The sequence below is a fragment of the Penicillium arizonense genome (genome assembly GCF_001773325.1).
Source record: "Penicillium arizonense strain CBS 141311 chromosome Unknown PENARI_contig006, whole genome shotgun sequence".
Classification (NCBI taxonomy): Eukaryota; Fungi; Ascomycota; class Eurotiomycetes; order Eurotiales; family Aspergillaceae; genus Penicillium; species Penicillium arizonense.
Genome location: NW_019173283.1, coordinates 924,588 through 940,391, shown reverse-complemented (window position 1 = coordinate 940,391; position 15,804 = coordinate 924,588). Strand labels below are relative to the sequence as shown.

General features: G+C 50.8%; 7 protein-coding genes across 7 annotated transcripts; 4 read left to right on the top strand and 3 right to left on the bottom strand.

Moving 5' to 3' along the window:
• Positions 1–1,074: 1,074 nt before the first annotated feature.
• PENARI_c006G08576 (uncharacterized protein) lies at positions 1,075–1,867 on the top strand (the record flags this gene model as incomplete). Its single annotated transcript, XM_022630497.1, has 4 exons — positions 1,075–1,215; positions 1,280–1,323; positions 1,508–1,709; positions 1,817–1,867. The coding sequence occupies 4 exons, from the start codon at positions 1,075–1,077 to the stop codon at positions 1,865–1,867; spliced, it is 438 nt and encodes a 145-aa protein (XP_022489635.1).
• A 465-nt stretch (positions 1,868–2,332) lies between these two features.
• Positions 2,333–5,420, bottom strand: pmt1 (protein mannosyltransferase 1; the record flags this gene model as incomplete). The annotated part of the gene is made up of 5 exons (XM_022630116.1): positions 2,333–2,845; positions 2,932–4,395; positions 4,450–4,733; positions 4,793–5,082; positions 5,155–5,420. The coding sequence occupies 5 exons, from the start codon at positions 5,418–5,420 to the stop codon at positions 2,333–2,335; spliced, it is 2,817 nt and encodes a 938-aa protein (XP_022489880.1).
• A 675-nt stretch (positions 5,421–6,095) lies between these two features.
• PENARI_c006G00386 (SURP domain-containing protein) lies at positions 6,096–7,757 on the top strand (the record flags this gene model as incomplete). The annotated part of the gene is made up of 3 exons (XM_022630106.1): positions 6,096–6,180; positions 6,233–6,286; positions 6,346–7,757. 3 exons carry the CDS (start codon positions 6,096–6,098, stop codon positions 7,755–7,757), a joined length of 1,551 nt encoding a protein of 516 aa, XP_022489487.1.
• A 946-nt stretch (positions 7,758–8,703) lies between these two features.
• PENARI_c006G12453 (guanine nucleotide exchange factor SEC2) lies at positions 8,704–10,741 on the bottom strand (the record flags this gene model as incomplete). Its single annotated transcript, XM_022630677.1, has 2 exons — positions 8,704–10,119; positions 10,181–10,741. 2 exons carry the CDS (start codon positions 10,739–10,741, stop codon positions 8,704–8,706), a joined length of 1,977 nt encoding a protein of 658 aa, XP_022489552.1.
• A 1,241-nt stretch (positions 10,742–11,982) lies between these two features.
• Positions 11,983–12,624, top strand: PENARI_c006G07379 (DNA-binding protein; the record flags this gene model as incomplete). Its single annotated transcript, XM_022630436.1, has 4 exons — positions 11,983–12,006; positions 12,071–12,165; positions 12,225–12,235; positions 12,341–12,624. The coding sequence occupies 4 exons, from the start codon at positions 11,983–11,985 to the stop codon at positions 12,622–12,624; spliced, it is 414 nt and encodes a 137-aa protein (XP_022489918.1).
• Positions 12,625–12,886: 262 nt separating this feature from the next.
• coq4 (ubiquinone biosynthesis protein COQ4) lies at positions 12,887–13,799 on the bottom strand (the record flags this gene model as incomplete). Its single annotated transcript, XM_022630438.1, has 2 exons — positions 12,887–13,533; positions 13,598–13,799. 2 exons carry the CDS (start codon positions 13,797–13,799, stop codon positions 12,887–12,889), a joined length of 849 nt encoding a protein of 282 aa, XP_022489548.1.
• Positions 13,800–14,158: 359 nt separating this feature from the next.
• PENARI_c006G05102 (uncharacterized protein) lies at positions 14,159–15,724 on the top strand (the record flags this gene model as incomplete). The annotated part of the gene is made up of 5 exons (XM_022630329.1): positions 14,159–14,299; positions 14,365–14,961; positions 15,022–15,139; positions 15,195–15,309; positions 15,403–15,724. The coding sequence occupies 5 exons, from the start codon at positions 14,159–14,161 to the stop codon at positions 15,722–15,724; spliced, it is 1,293 nt and encodes a 430-aa protein (XP_022489888.1).
• Positions 15,725–15,804: the final 80 nt, after the last annotated feature.

Below are 15,804 nucleotides of genomic sequence, written 5' to 3'. Positions count from 1 at the left end.
GAAACAGTAAATCTCCGTATAATTTGTCTGCTTGTAGATCCGCATCAGGCTGTTTAGATTTCATGTATAATTTTGTGGGGTCCTTGGTAATACTGCCTAGGGTCCCCAAGTAACGCAGTTTGAACACCTAGAACCCTTCGTTGGCTGAATGGCAGCTGTCTGGTTACCGCCATTTTGGCATGGGGATCCCTTGATATTCAAATTTGCAAGCGTATGAAGAACGTGTATAATTTGCCAACCAACGTTGAAGCCAGATACTATGACTTAAAACTGCCTGCTAGTTCTAGGATAGTATACTCAGGTCGGCACTTGCATCTCTGCTGGTTACGACTATTCCGGTCTCATTTTGTTTGATTAATTGCATTGAGCTAATGGTTCTACACTCCATGGTTGATTTTGAACGTTTTTGTGTCAGGCTTCTTGCACGTATATATTACAGGATACACGGAGCCGTGTTTCGCACGGCTCTTCAGCCTCGGCGATATGCAGGAAGTGGTCTGGTTAATACAGCAGCAATTAATTCCGTTAATAGATATCTTTTGTACATAGTCAAAAATGAATAGATCCGGACGATAGATTTCCGATTAGCAGTGAAAGGCATATAGTCGCTTCCAGAAAGAGGTGGGAGGAGTGGTAAGCAGCCTAGAAGCGCACACAACAGGATGTATTTGACTTTCAATCTGGCACCTCATTAGAGATTCTGTGGCGTCCTCTTTATTACACTGATTGAACCCGAGGTGCATTTGGTCGCAAGCAAAGATACCGTAGTATCGGATAAATCCAGGAGCTCCGATGTGATAGGTATTGAGGTCTTTTGATTAGGCTCAGTAATGGCAATGTATATGGCATATATGAATCCTCAGTCCGCACCCCCTGATCAAATCTAAGAACATATGCAGGTTGCAAGTTGCAGTCAAGTGAGGTCGGAACATGCGAAGCAAATTCTGTGAGTTCTCATTGGCCAGCTTACATAAGGTCCGTTCGTGGCCGGCAACATCATTCGATTCTCTCCCACTCCCGTCACCAGTTCACCCACAAATTACCAACCCCACGCACGCTCGACTCGCTGCAAATATGTCCTCAATCGCTGCTCTGGCTGGCCGCCGGGCTTTCACCCGCCAGGCCCTCTTCCGCGCTCCCCCGCGCCGCTTCAACTCCAGCAAGGTCGAGGAGGCTCACCTTGACAAAGCCGGCAAGCGTGACCCCGAGCTCTACGTACGAATCCCACAAGCCATTAAACCCCCCAACAGAGCTATTTGCCTAATTCATATGTCTCCAGGTTCTCCTCGGTGTCATGTCTGGTGCTTTCATGATCGCCGGATGGTGAGCATCCCTCCCAATATTCTCCTACATCTCCCGATCTCCAAATATTTCGCCCCATTTGCACCATTGTGACGTACCGGCATACTCAATCGAGCACCCCGACCGACTCACGTCTATCAATGGCGCATTTTCAAACACAATGCAAGCTTGAGCACCGGCTAATTCGTGATTTCGCAATCATTAGGTACTTCGGCCGCAAGCCCACCTCCGTCAACTCCGAGAGCAACGTTCGCATTGGCGAGAGTGCCATGCCCTGGGAGAACGTTTCCGAGGATGGCAAGGTCTACAAGTACCAGTACCACCCCCACGGTGACAAGAGCCAGCCCCTCCGCGCTGCCCCCAGTGCCATGAACACCGTCATTGTTCCCAATGTCACCCTGCCCGAGGTATGTCCCATTGGATTCTCTAACCAATATGCCATACCCGATAACCCGGTCCAGGATACCGTGGCCGGCTTGGTTGTCTCGATATAGAATGCTGACACATGCTTTAGGACCTCCACGAGCGGTTCAACAAGTACGGCAAGGAGGAGTGGGACTACTAAACGGCTATTGATTAGCTGTAAGAAGTGCCTTTAGAAGTTGAATGAAGCGAACCGCCGTATCTTGCGGCTGGCTGCTGTATACTAAGACTGCTAAGACTGCGGGGAGAAGGGGCTGCGTGGGTTGACCCATTTGGATTGCAAGGGTTTTTGTGCATAGTATTCGTGTGTTCAGATAAAGAGTCAATTAGGAATCGATCTCTTTTTTGCGCTACATTTTCATCCGCTAATGAAATGTGTATGGTGTCCTGCCGCTAACATGCCCAAATTAAGTTAACTTCGCACAAGTTTGAAAGTGATAAAACTGACTCATGTTACCGATGTACAATTGCCTCCAATTTGTGGATATCAGTGTTGATTATGGAAACACTAGCAAAAAGCTAACGACGAAGAAACAACAACTACTCTATCGAGTCTCATTATACATGGGCTAACAAACTCTGACCTCATACACTATGTTCCACAAATTCACTGCTTAGTAGCCTCATTGCCCTCACTAGCAGGCTTAGCCTCCAGGGAGCTAGGCTGCTCGACGGAGCTTTCATTGCCCTCAGCCACAGAGGCCGGGCTCTCAGGGGGCACGGAGTCCCCGGGACCGCTAGCGGTCTCAGGGTTCTGACCCTGCACATCCGGGTGCGGGGGCGCGAGCTGTCCGTCGACGACAGGGACCTCGTGGGCGTTCTCCATGCGAGAACCAGGCTCATAGCGAGTCTCGAACTTCACCTTACCTTCGGCGCGGAGTGAAGCGACCAGATCCTCGGGGAGAACGTTGCCGTTTTGGTCGCGGTATTCAACGCGGGCCATGGAGCCTTGGATCTTGGGCGAGGTGACGGCTGCTTCTCCGGAGCTCTCGGCGGGCTCAGCGACGGGAGGTGCAAACTCTTGGGCCTGGACTGGTGGCGGTGCAGGAGGAGCTTGAGCTGCGGTTGTTGGGATAGCCTGGGGAGGGTCGGGCACATATTGGGTGATGTATTGACGCAACTATTGGTGGGAGCAATTCCATGTCAGTTCATGGTCACGTCGATTCAGTAACCTCGCCGGGGAGGCTGCCATTCCGGAACACTTACGTCGGTGTGGAAGGTGTTGCAGTCGAAATCCCAGGATCCGAGGAGCTTCACCTGGTTGCATGCGTCCCGAGTCCAAGGGTTTCCATATACGAGTGGGGCATAGATGGTGAAAACCAAGACGCTGAGACCGAGGAATGCTGCCATCAAAGCCTTTCCGATCACGGGCCTGGAAGCAAGTCCCAGGCTCTGGATACGGTTAGTGATGAAGTCAAACTCTTGGCAGAGAACCATAATGGCGAAGTACAGGGCCGGGAGATAGTGGTGCAGGAAGAGCTGGCGAGCCATGAGGTAGAATGGGAAGTAGTGGAAGAACCATCCCAGGACGCTGGTACCAATCTCATAGTCAAAGCGCTTGAAGGCAACGTTGTTGTAGTCACCACAGCTGCGCTGCCAGCGAATAATGGAGATAGCCTTGAAAACGAAGTAGATACCAACGGCCAGGGTGGTAGACCACCAGATCAGCGGGTTTCCAAGCAGGTAAATTTGGCGGTTGTCCTTGCCCCAGAAGTTGATACCGCGGAGGAGAGTGGGCCAAGAGGGAGGGCGAGAGTCCCAAGCGTGCGATTCAACCAAGCCAGCGTTGGTGGTCCACATAACCTTCTGCAACTCCCAGAACTTGCCGAGGAATCCAGGATTACGGTAGTTGACTTTTTCGGCGTCTGCAGCCATGGCGGGATGATGGTTGTCCTCGACATACCAGACACTGTTGGGAAGGGTACCACCACGGGCACAGGTCACTTCCTGCTGCTCCCATCCCCAGTCCGGAAGCTTGACCTTATGGGAGAACAGAACACAGCCGGTCATGACGTGCACCAGCTTGAACTTGGTTTGGATAGTTCGCAGACGCTTCTTGGATTCCTCGGTCTCGGACATGGATGGAACAATCTCGACCTTGAACAGATCATTGGCATCACCAGGGAAACCTTCGTATCCATAGGCAGACACCTCGTACTGCCAGTCAGCCTCAGTCACAGGAGGGCGCTCATCGTGCGAGTGAATTCTGCGGTGAGTAATCGAATGGTAGAGTCTGATGACGGAACCGTCCTCGATGAATCCAGGAGCAGTCAAGTTGTCCCAGGCGAAGGGACCCTCAACCTCTCCATAAGGGCCAAGAGGCTGAGTCTGGTTCTCCAAAAGGAACAAGTTGTTCTCATCCTTGTGCGGGTAGAGAGTGACTTGCTGTTGCTTGCTGCCAGTGGGGTACATGTGAGGGTGTGAGTGCAGGTAGCCACCCTGGGTATTCAGGTGACGAATGCTGACTCGGGAACCAAAGGAGACATCCGCGGGAACATCCTGCATAGACTTGGAGTTCAGAGTTGCCTGGAACTCCGAGGACATGAATCCGTCACCTTCTCCAGGGTTGACCAAGCACATGAAATGAATAGCGAACATGGCAAGGTAAAACCCAAGAGGGATGACAATGAGACAGAAGACTCGGGAGAAGAAATGCTTGAACCAGAGGCGCTGCATCAAAAGTTAGCTCTGAACATCAACTGATTTCCGTTCAGAAATACATACCGGTGTGACAGTCTTGGAATCGCCCAGCAGCACCCACAACTGGAGAGCCGTAAGGGATCCAACCCACGCCATAGTGAAAAGACCAACCCACTTGACGCTAAGGGTAGCGCCGAGAGAGAGACCAGTAAACACCAGCCAGAACCACCACGGTCCGCCAAAGGCATGGGAGGGTCCCAGCTCCTGCTGGTTGGTAAAGCAACTGAATGACAGAGCGGTCAGAGCAGTAAAGAAGATCAACGGAGAATCGAGAAGAATAAGACGAGATTGAGTAACCAAAGCGTTGTCTGCAAAGTCATTAGATATAGCTCCAGCATGAACCAATAAATCCATAACTCAAGCATACCAAAGATTACAACACCGGCACCCATGACGGCAGTCGAAGTCCGGCATCCAGTGACCTTAAGAGTGAGGAACATTAAAGGAACAGTAAGAACACCCAGGATAGCTGGGAGCATGCGCATTGCCACATATGGGACACCGGGCTCCAGGTAATCCTTGCCAATATCCTTGAAGTCGAAGTTTCCGTCAAAACCGGCCAGCCAGCCAGCAAGGGTAATCAGCAGTTTAGCCAGCGGAGGGTGAACATCCATGAAGAATTTCCCCTTGATATACTTGGACGCAAAGCCACCGAAGCTGTTCAAAAACACAACGTATTAGCACCCCACTTTCTTTTCAGTTGATACATGTATTTGGCGAGGAACATACTGGACTTCATCGAAGACAACGCTGGTGGGCTGGTAAATTCTGAACAGACGGACAGCTGCCGCAATCAGAGTGACCAGCACAACCAGCTTGTAGTCCGAGCCGGGAAGCTTGAAGATATCATTGTTCTTCACGCCATCCGAGGCATAGCTCTTGGGTGCCGCGGCCGCCATAGGCTTGCGGTTCTTGGGCTTTGGCGAGCGACTGGGCGAGCGGCCACCGCGGCTCTGAGGCCGCACTGCCAATGTGTCTTTTGATTTCTGCCCCATTTTGTTCCAATTGTCTGATGCGGATGTGAGACGACGTCAGCGGTTCAGGAGATCGGCACGAGGGGTCGGAATTTCGAAAGAAGAAAATATGAGATAAGTCGTAGTTGAACTGTGATATGATCACTAAAGAGAGGCTTGTAGATAATGGATAAGTGGACGTCGAGAGCAACTTTTGGCCTCGAGCTCCAAGCAAGCACCGCACCGATTAATGATCGTGTAACGACGAGAAAGAAGGCCCCATGACAGGGAAGAAATAAGAAAAAAGAAAAAGGGCTGAGGAGGGAGAGTAAGAAGAAAATAGGAAACAGTCAAGAGGCGAGAGCAGCGATGGACGAAAGCGTTCAGTTCCGCCTTAAGGCCAGATCGACGGCGGCTGTGGACGACCGACCCCCTTAACTTTTTAGCCCCCAGTACTGTTACGTTGATTTTACTAGCGAGATTTTTGGAGTAAAAGTGCATATTGTGACTACGACTTTGCAATTAATTGAGCCCACAACCATCCTCGAGTGCATGAAATACAAGTAAACAGTCCCATTCCGGAGGTGGAGTAGACAAAGGAGAGAAACATGGCCGCGCACGGGTACTGCCATGCTTCACCGCCACAGCCTGGAGTAGTCAGCAACGTCTATCAGTCCTGGAAAAGACCGGCACATCTTCATATCCTCATCACCCGCCATGGAGTCGAATGGAAATACCCCTATGATGGAGGAGACCAGCAAGCCTCCAGAGGGCTTAGTGCTCCCCCCCAAGGATATTAGAGGTGAGTTACAGGACTGATCTTTCTGAACCAGGTGGCTAACATCGCGATCTAGCAATTGTCGAGAAGACCGCAGGCTATACCGCTCGCAACGGCGCTGTCTTCGAAGGTACGTCTCCCCCACGAACCCACAAATCGCGCGACAGGAGCTGACTTCTGGGTATCTAGACCGTGTTCGCGAGAAAGAAAAGGCGAACACGAAATTCTCCTTCCTGCACGCCGGTGACGCCTACGCGCCCTACTATCAATGGCGCCTTGCGGAGATCAAGGAAGGCCGCGGAACTTCAGTATCAGCAGGACGCACTGGAGAGACTGGAGCTGTCGCAGAACCCGAAACGCCCAAGGGGCCACCTGAACCCGCCGCTTTCCACTTCTCGGCGCGCATGCCCAACATCAGCGCACAAGACCTGGAGGTAGTCAAGCACACAGCTTTGTTTGTCGCAAAGCGTGGGAAATCCTTCATGACCGCACTGTCCCAGCGCGAGGCCAGAAACTTCCAGTTCGACTTCCTACGACCCCAGCACAGTCTCTATCAATTTTTCACGCGATTGGTCGACCAGTACACTATCTTGCTCCGCGCGGAGGGTATCGACGAAGCTACCTCATCTGTGAAAAGAATTGCTGAGCTGGAACAAAATGTGCAAAACAAATTCCGCGTCATGGAGCGCGCCAAGCAGCGCGCCGAGTGGGTGAAGTTCCAAAAGCAACAGAAGCAAGAGAAGGAAGACCAAAAAGAACAAGAGCAGATTGAGTACGCCCAGATTGATTGGCACGATTTCGTGGTGGTAGAAACCGTCGAGTTCACCGAGGCCGACGACAACGCTGGGCTCCCACCGCCGACCTCCCTCAACGACCTCCAATCCGCCTCCCTCGAGCAAAAAGCAGCTCTCTCCCTCAACACACGACGCATCGAGGAAGCAATGCCCACAGACCTTGACAACCCAACATACTACAACGCCTACCCAGCCCAGCCCGAACCAGTCATCGCCCCCCAACCCTCCATATCGCCCTACCCAGCCGGCCCTTACGCCCCACCAAACCAGTACACAAACCCGGAAGAGGAGCAACGCATCCGCGAGCGCATGCAAGCACGCGACCAAGCCGCGGCCGCCCAAGCAGCAGCCACAGCAATCCCAGGCCAGCAACCAATGCGCATTCGCTCAGACTACGTACCGCGCGCCCAGGCCCGCCGCCAACAAGCCGGTGCTATGGCCATCTGCCCATACTGTAACCAGAAGGTCCCCTCGGCCGAGCTGGACGACCACATCCGTATCGAGCTCCTCGATCCACGCTGGAAGGAACAGCGCGCCAAGGCCGACTCCCGCAGCGCAACAACTAACCTCTCCACCGTCGACGTCGTCAACAACCTCAAGCGTTTGGCCAGCCAACGCAGCGACGTCTTCGATCCATCGCCCGCCGACCCAGAAGAGGAGGCTCGCCGTAAGCGCATGGCTATGGATGGCTCGGCTGGTCAGCAGGGTCCGACTGTTGGACCGGCTGGTGTGCCTAACCCCAATAATCCTCAGAATATGAACATCGAGGATCAGTTGAGACACATTCATCAACTTGCCAAGAAATGATATCCCCACATCCTAGACTTGGATGGGGTGTTCCAAAGATTTTTGATCTTAAGTTAGGGTTTAAGGGGTTTTTTGCTTTTCAACTTCACGTATCCTGTTGCTACAATTCGGAGTTTGGGAGGGATGATTCGGATGATGTGCTTTTCTTTGTACCATAGGCCCCTCTGACTCTACATAAATCTACGAAACATCTCGTCTAATCTGTGCTTTAGTTCATACGTATACCGGAGGTGATTCTGTATTCGAAGCATAGTCAAAAGTCAACATTTGGAGACAAGGTTAGTATATCCTCTGTTTATTACCTTCTCTTGAGCTTGTTCCTTGCAACTGTCTAATCTAACTCGAGGTAAAAACCATCTCTGAATTCAATCCGACTCAATTCATCTATCATTCACCAAAAAGCCCCACCACCAATTGCAGCCAGACATACCAGCATTGCGGCGAGTTGAGAATTGAAAACAACACAGAATAAAAAGGAAAACAGAACTAGAAAAATGAAGTCCATCAGTACCACAAACACCTGGGTCCCATTGCCCGCAAAAGGAAAAAAAGGAAAGAAGAACACAGAATAAAAAACAAAAGACAAGCAAAACATATTATGTATACGTAATTGAAAGGAAAAGGGTAATAATAATACACGGTGATATGCTGAAAGCAGAGGTGAAAAAAAGAAGACACCGAAGGAACCAAGATGGTGAGTGAAATTCGCCACCATCACCACATTGACGAAGCAAATAGCGCCAATAATTAAAGAAAAAGGTATAAGCAGCATTGCCAGAAACCAGAAGAAGGTCTGTATCAATGATAGAAGGAGAATTAAGTGACTTGGAAATGCAATGCCAAAAAGAAAAGGCAGGGAAGACATTAGGTGGGTGAATCATGAAATGCTGGGCAAGCGTGCAGTCGTCTCACTCGTGGTGAGTGCTCATAGAATCAATCATGCGAGTCAAGAGGTACCGGCATGTTGTATGGGGGGTTCTGCCTCTGCCTTTGCCTCTGCCTCCGTATCTTTAGTGTGAGCAGGTGTGGAAGGCTCGTTCGAGACATGTTCCTTAATGTCGATGGTCATGTCCGCATTGGCCTCTTCGTAAACGCTCAGGTCGGAGTCGGCAGAAATCCGCTTCAGCTCCTTTTCGCTCATGGACATATCGTCTCTATCATAGATGGAACTTTGCGGTCGAGGGATATCAGATTGAGCTGTGTGGTTGTCGAGCGAAACTTCGGCTGCTTTTGGCCGGAGATAAGTGACGTCCACAGGCTCAAGGTATTGCTCATCATCGTCCTCGTTGGTGCCATTATTAAAGCATGTAGGTTCGGTTTCGAGTTCAGACTCGTTTTGTCGCTTGAACAAAGGGATGATGCCGGCGCCAATGCGAGACCAGAACATCCTCTCCCTTAGGCGAATGGTTTCATCCCAGATTTCCTTTTCTTCTTCGGTATCACCAGCGCGAAGGTGTCCGTCAAGAATAAGGCGCAAGTACCCAGTGAACTCGCAGCAGGAGCGCACTCGTTCCAAGCAAAGAAGACAGAGCGAATATCTTTGGGCGTTCTCACTGTCCGATGTGCGGAATCGATGGGTTCTCTCATTGTCTGTGCCGGTTCTGCGTTCACCACAGACGGAGCAGGGGAACTCAAACTTCTTTGAAGCCAAGGGCATTGGCTCCACAACAAGACTTCCCTCGCAGATGCCACTGAGTACAGTTCGTCGGGTCAACCACGAGATTCCTGGAGCCAAATCCAACCGCAAGGTAGGCTCAATGTCCTCCATAAGGACCCGCTTGTAGAAGCGTGTTTCCTTCAAAGGAATATGAGATCCGGTTGTTGAGGACATGCTCCCATTGGGCGAATGGGCAAATCCTTTGGTGGGTGAAGAAGTCGCTGATGAAGCTCCCCCACTTGCGAAGCTTGCCAACCCCATTCCCATTACGTTCAATCCACCGTACGAGCCACTAGCAGCACGGCTGGGAGGCTTGGAGCTCCGAGAGAGGACCAACAGATCACGGAAATCCTCATAAGCGGGTAGATCAGTCCGGCATATCATGCGGAGCATTTGCGGGAAATTGCAAGAAGGGCCCGGGGTGAATTCTTCGGCGTTGCAGATTGATGCAGGAACCGGTTCAAGTTCAGACTCTTGCTTTGCGGAACTTTGCGCTTGCGGGGGGCCAGCAGGGGATGGTGGGGCCGTTGTAGTACGGGCATCGACGTCATCCTTGGAGATGTGCATCCCTTGCATAACGGACTTGAGCTCGGCGAGCTGGTCTTGGTGCGACGCCAGGAGCAACTCTGTGTCTTTGATTTGTGAACGCAATTGTTCGTTCTTCTTCTCCACGGCTTCGCGTTCAATCTTAGCCGCAGCTACCATCTAGAAAGAATGTCAAAATTGAGTTCGTTCGAATATGCAGAGTAGGCAAGATATGACCAACCTTATTGGCTTCTTCGAAGAGAGCTGCAGTCAGAGTTTCCAGCTCCTGCTCAATGGTCTTCTTGCCCTTTTCAACAGCAGCACGCTGTGTCTGCTCTTCCGCAAGTTCATTTCGTAATTGTAGGATTTCGCGATCAGAGTCGGCCTTTTTGGTGTAGACCTTGGTATCGATGTCACGGCGGTATTTCTCATTCTGAAATTCGAGAGCTTGGATTTTGCCCTGTGCAAGCTCCAGCTCTTGTCGGGTAGCGACCAAGCTGTCGTCCAAATTTGTTTGGTTGTTGATAGCCTGAATCAGTTTCACAGACAATGCTGCAACCTCATTGCTCAGATCGGGGTGGTGAGACGATGACGTCGAATGTGAAACCTCCGCTCCGACAGCCAATCGCGGATCCTGCAAGGTGCTGAAACTGCTATCGTCGAACCTGGAAGATCGTTTCGAACCGGAGGAGGCAGCGTCGGAGAGATTGGTGGTGGACTTGGCTTTGGTGACGGTTCTGTCGGGGGATAGGGAGCGGTGCTCGGAAGAGATGGACCTCTTATGGGCGTGGCGTGGAATCATATTGGATGTGGAGAAGAAACTATGATGAGAAGTTTGAAAGGCAATTAAACTGCCCCCCTGAGCGTCAACAATTGGCTCCAACTGCAAGAGGCATCTTGATCCCGAAGACTTACTCGGCCATGGTGAGTGACGTAGACGGCGTTCAAGGAATGTGAAGCAGGCGAGATATGTCCCCGCTGATCACCAAATCAATATCACGCACACAGAAGCTGTTGTAGATAGGTCACTGCTGAAGCCATTCACACCGGAGAGAGAATGTTTGAGACTGGTAAGGATGCGCGTGCGTTCGGGGTGTCGTGTAGGTGATGGATCGGGAGCTTAAGTCCGGATCGGGAGGAAACAGAGATGGAGAGGCAAATGAACCGACAGAAAGGACAGAGTCGAAGTGAAGGAAAAGAATTGAATGGCCACACGCAGGTCCGATGGGTACTATCACCCCGATGATGGCGCTGGAAGAGTTGGGAGGTTGCAGCGCGAACGTCCACGAGGAGGCAACGCTTAGTCACCCTGGACTATTGAAAGGATCGGCTGCGCTACTCCAAGCGCAATACGTGAAGACTTTAATATGGGTGAAATTGGTCGATGCGCCAGATTGAGGGGGAATTAGGCAGTCTAATAAGCTAAACCGGAGAAATCCTCCATTTCCGCCACCCGGGGACCGAGACCTCCGGGCGCTTGTGCCGTGATAGAGAGATACCTGGGAGCAGGGATGATTTCGAGCTAAACTCGAAATTATCACCCGGGATCTCACACTTGCGACTCGGCTATTTTCGATCAAATCACGGCCGTATTTGCCCCTCGCATCCCGGTGAGGCGCAGCATTGGAGATATAGGGAATATGAGGCTCCACGTTTACTCCAGACTGTTTCATCCCTGTGCAAGATTGACGGCATGTTGACCTCAATTGCAAGAGGGTTGACTTTTCCATTGACTATTGCCTAATTGTAAGTTATATTCGTGCATGTAGATGTATGATACAGTATCCATGAGCCATGCGATGGATAAAGAGTCCGATGCGAACGCGCAAGTAATTTCCATTCAATGAACATATAACAATGTATCAGGCAATTAGACCATCTGTAATTCCCAAGCATCCTATGCCTCTCAGGAGTATATTATACTCATAACTTACTTCATAGTTCAATGTTCCACGTGCAATTCCCCGCGTGCGGCCTCAGGCGGAAGTGGGGTTCAATCAAATCTTCAATCTCGACTTTAACATCATCACTTGACTTATCACCATGGCGGACGCAGAGCTAGAAGAGGTACTGCCTTAACCCCCAAGGATAGGCACCCAACTATCCCTGACGGTGCTAACGCAGAAAGCAGATCAGACGAGCTCGCCTCGCGCAACTCCAACAGCAACAAGGAGCACGTGGCGGCCCCGCTGGTCAGGATGGTGGCGATCAGGCACAGCAGAGACAGTGAGTATTTGATGATAAATTGCGCGATGGGACAGACGTATACTAATTCTTGCAAATAGACAAGCTGAGGGTAGGTCCCACGACCCGAAGTCCTAATCCACGTGAAACCGCAGTGGATAGACCTCCAACACCGTGATTATACCCCTGTATATCTGACGCAATCTTTCTACTCCAGCCGAACGCCGCGCCTCAATTATGACCCAGATCCTTGACCCCGCGGCCGCCGATCGCCTGGGCCGCATTCGCCTTGTCAAGGAATCGCGCGCAACAGACATCGAGAACCGTCTTATCATGCTCGCTCAGTCGGGTCAGCTACGACAGAAGGTGACAGAGGAGCAGCTCAAGGAGCTGTTGGGTGCTGTTGCAGAGAACCAGCGCAAAGAGGAGGAAGAGCAGAAGATTGTCATTTCTCGTCGCAAGGGCGGTTGGGATGACGACGATGATCTGCTGGACCTGTGAGGGTCAAACAAAATGCTGTGATCTACAGACTTTTGAAATTATTGCATTTGGATACCTTTTTTGGGTTAGCCGTCCTCTTGGGCCACTTGGGATATCCCCTTGGGCGTTATGGTCCCATGTTTTACACTACTTTGCAGCTTGGTTGAATTGAAGGCAATCCGCCTCGCATTTGCGAATTGGTAATATTCTTTACAACCCTTTAATCATACACACCTCCCTCTGTCGAGGGCTACATCTCGAACAAAACAAGAAACAGCTCACCTCACCCCGAAGCCTGCAACTTCTCCTTCTCCCTCTTCTGCTGCTGCCGAATCATCTTCCGAATATCCCTCAAATCCGGCGGCCGCTCAATATTAAGCTCAGCCCTAAGCTCATCAACATCCTTCTCGAGTACTTCCTCCCAATAAACATTAATAAGCTCATTACTTCTCAACCCACTTCGAATAGCCCACGGCAAATGTAACGAAAGGAACCTCTCTTTCTCCGCCGGCTTCATACGCACAAAAGCAAAAAGACTCAAACCCGTCATGGGCAACAGCGTATTCAAGAATTCCAGCGCTTTAAGCGCCAGCTCGCCCTCAACGAAGATCGGCAGTCCCGTCACGGCGTGGTAGAAGTCGTGGCACTCACGGTACCGCTGCATGACATAGGCGCATTCTTCGTTGTCGATGTATTGTACGTTGTCGCGCGTGTCGGGGGATACACCTTCGCGGTCTAACCATGTAGCGTAGGTGCGGCCGACGGAGTTCTCGGGGAGGCTGCGGAGGTGGGTCATTTGGAGGGTTTCGGAGGTTATGCGTGGCCGGTCGCGCAGGATGCGTCGTCCTGTTGGGCTTGAGAGCATGGCGTCGCGGAGTCGGTATATGAAATATGGTGTTGCGGTTGCTTCGCCTAGGGCTGCGATGAGATCTATATTCGTTGTTAGACTCGGGATTGCTGGTCGTTTTCGGGCCACATTGATGGGTTCAAGTACCCGCTCTTCTGGGATTGATTAGGGATCCCAATGCTGAGCCCACAGCCAGAGCTCCGCGTTCAATTGTAGTCAATGGGACATGACCAGGGTAATTCGGTGGTGGGCGGTTTAGAACGGAGAAGGGTCGTAGAGCACAGGATATAGTCGGCTTGGTAGTCAAAGGTCGAAGCTCAATTGCTCCACGCCTCCTGAGGACCGACATTATGAGTACCGGAGTATGTGAACTGTGAGCATGTTCTCGGAAGCTGAATTGGAGGTCGTACGATTATCAGATCAGAAACAGCGTGGATGGTCGTTATGGGCTGCCGTAGGCGATAACATTATCGATAAACATCTCCACATCTACTGTCAATTTCACTCATTTGTACGGTCCGTATTGTATGCGCAGTAAAGATCAGCCTGCTTTGAAGCTCCTTAGGATTCGAGAGATCGATCCGTAACAGGTATCTCAATCCAAAACCAGATCTATATCTGGAACCTAATCCCCCATCTCTTGGCGCAAGTTAATCACATGCAGTCACGTTACCTCAAAGTCCCCAGAAGCACTTCCATTCTCTCAAAATGAAGCCAGAATGGTGGCCAGGCGAAGAGCACGAAGCTTTCACAGAATGGGCAGTCTCCAACGGCGTTGACACCAACAATGTCACCCCAGCTCGGTTTCCAGGTCGAGGCCTAGGAATGATGGCCACGCAAAAAATCAATGTATGAGTCCAAAGCTATGTCACTTTGGATGTACATGGACCTATACTTACTATTGGCCAATTCAGAAAGGAGATGCAGTCCTCCGGGTCCCAACAAAGCTAATGATAATTGCGGACTCCATCCCTACCACATTCACCAAACAGTTCCCAGAAGACATAGCCGTTCAAGCTCTTCTAGCAGCGTACCTCACGCACGGGGATGCAGAAGATCTGTCAAAATGGGAATTATGGCGCAAGTCATGGCCCAGTCGTCAAGTTTTCGCGGACAGCATGCCGATCCTATGGCCAACTGTTTTAGGAGGACCGAAATGGCCCCCAAGCAACGACAAGAACGAGGACGTTGTCGACTTAAACAAGCCAGGTTTCTTTCCTCCATCAATCTCAGGTCGCTGGAATAGCTTGAATCCCGGACCTAAGACGAGGAAGTACGAGCTAGATCATCAGAATATTCTTCCGAAGCAGGTTCAGCTCTTGAGTAAGGCATGGTTTGATGTTGTTGCTGTTTATCCAGAGACTGAGTGGGATACATTCTCTTACCACTGGCTTATTGTGAATACGAGAAGCTTTTATTGGATCGGACTGGGGCAGGAGGCTCCTGAGGACCCTAATGATGCTATGGGGTTGGTGCCTTTTGCTGATTACTTTAATCATGCTGATGTTGCTGTATGGATTTTTCTTCTGGACTGGAGGTGTGCATTGTTTCTGGACTGACTCTACACACAGCGAGACGTGAAATTTGACGAAAATGAATACGTCTTCTGCGCCACGAAGGACTATGAAGAAGGTGATGAGGTCTACATGAATTACGGAAGCCATCCGAATGATACTTTACTGGCAGAATGTGAGAAATTTATGGGATCCCAACTCTCAGTTTAGCATACTAACACTCTTTACAGATGGATTCTTCCTCGATGTGAACGAGGCAGACTCAGTGTATCTCGACGATATCGTCTTCCGAGACATTCATACACCCGAGCAACAAGAAGACCTGTGGTTAAACCAGTATTATGGGTAAGTTGATTTGTTTTTGGGGTGATATATTACAAAAGATGCCCAATTCCCGTGCGCCATATCTACACCAGTTCACCATTAACACAACGCCAGCAATTACCAAGTCACACCGCATGGTCCATGCTATCGCACCGAGGTAGCCGCATGTCTGAGTTATATGAAAGAGGAGGACTGGCGGAACCATGTACTCGAAGGCATGACCCATGGACTGGATGAAGACAGGTCCGAGGTCACGCTGAAGAGGTGGATTTTGGCATATGCAACCGAGGCACAGGCAACTATCATTGCACTGCAGACAGCGATCGATAACGATACCACGGTGCAGGCACATCGCCAAAAAGCGGAGACATTGTTGAGGCGGTGGGAGCAGATTAGAAATCTCTGTGAGAATGCTGCCAAGACAGTCTCGACATAGAGGTCATTCCAGAAGAAGATAGATCACTATTCAATCTTCTGATCTGGTCTCGTGTGGGGCGATAATGGGAAGATTCAATT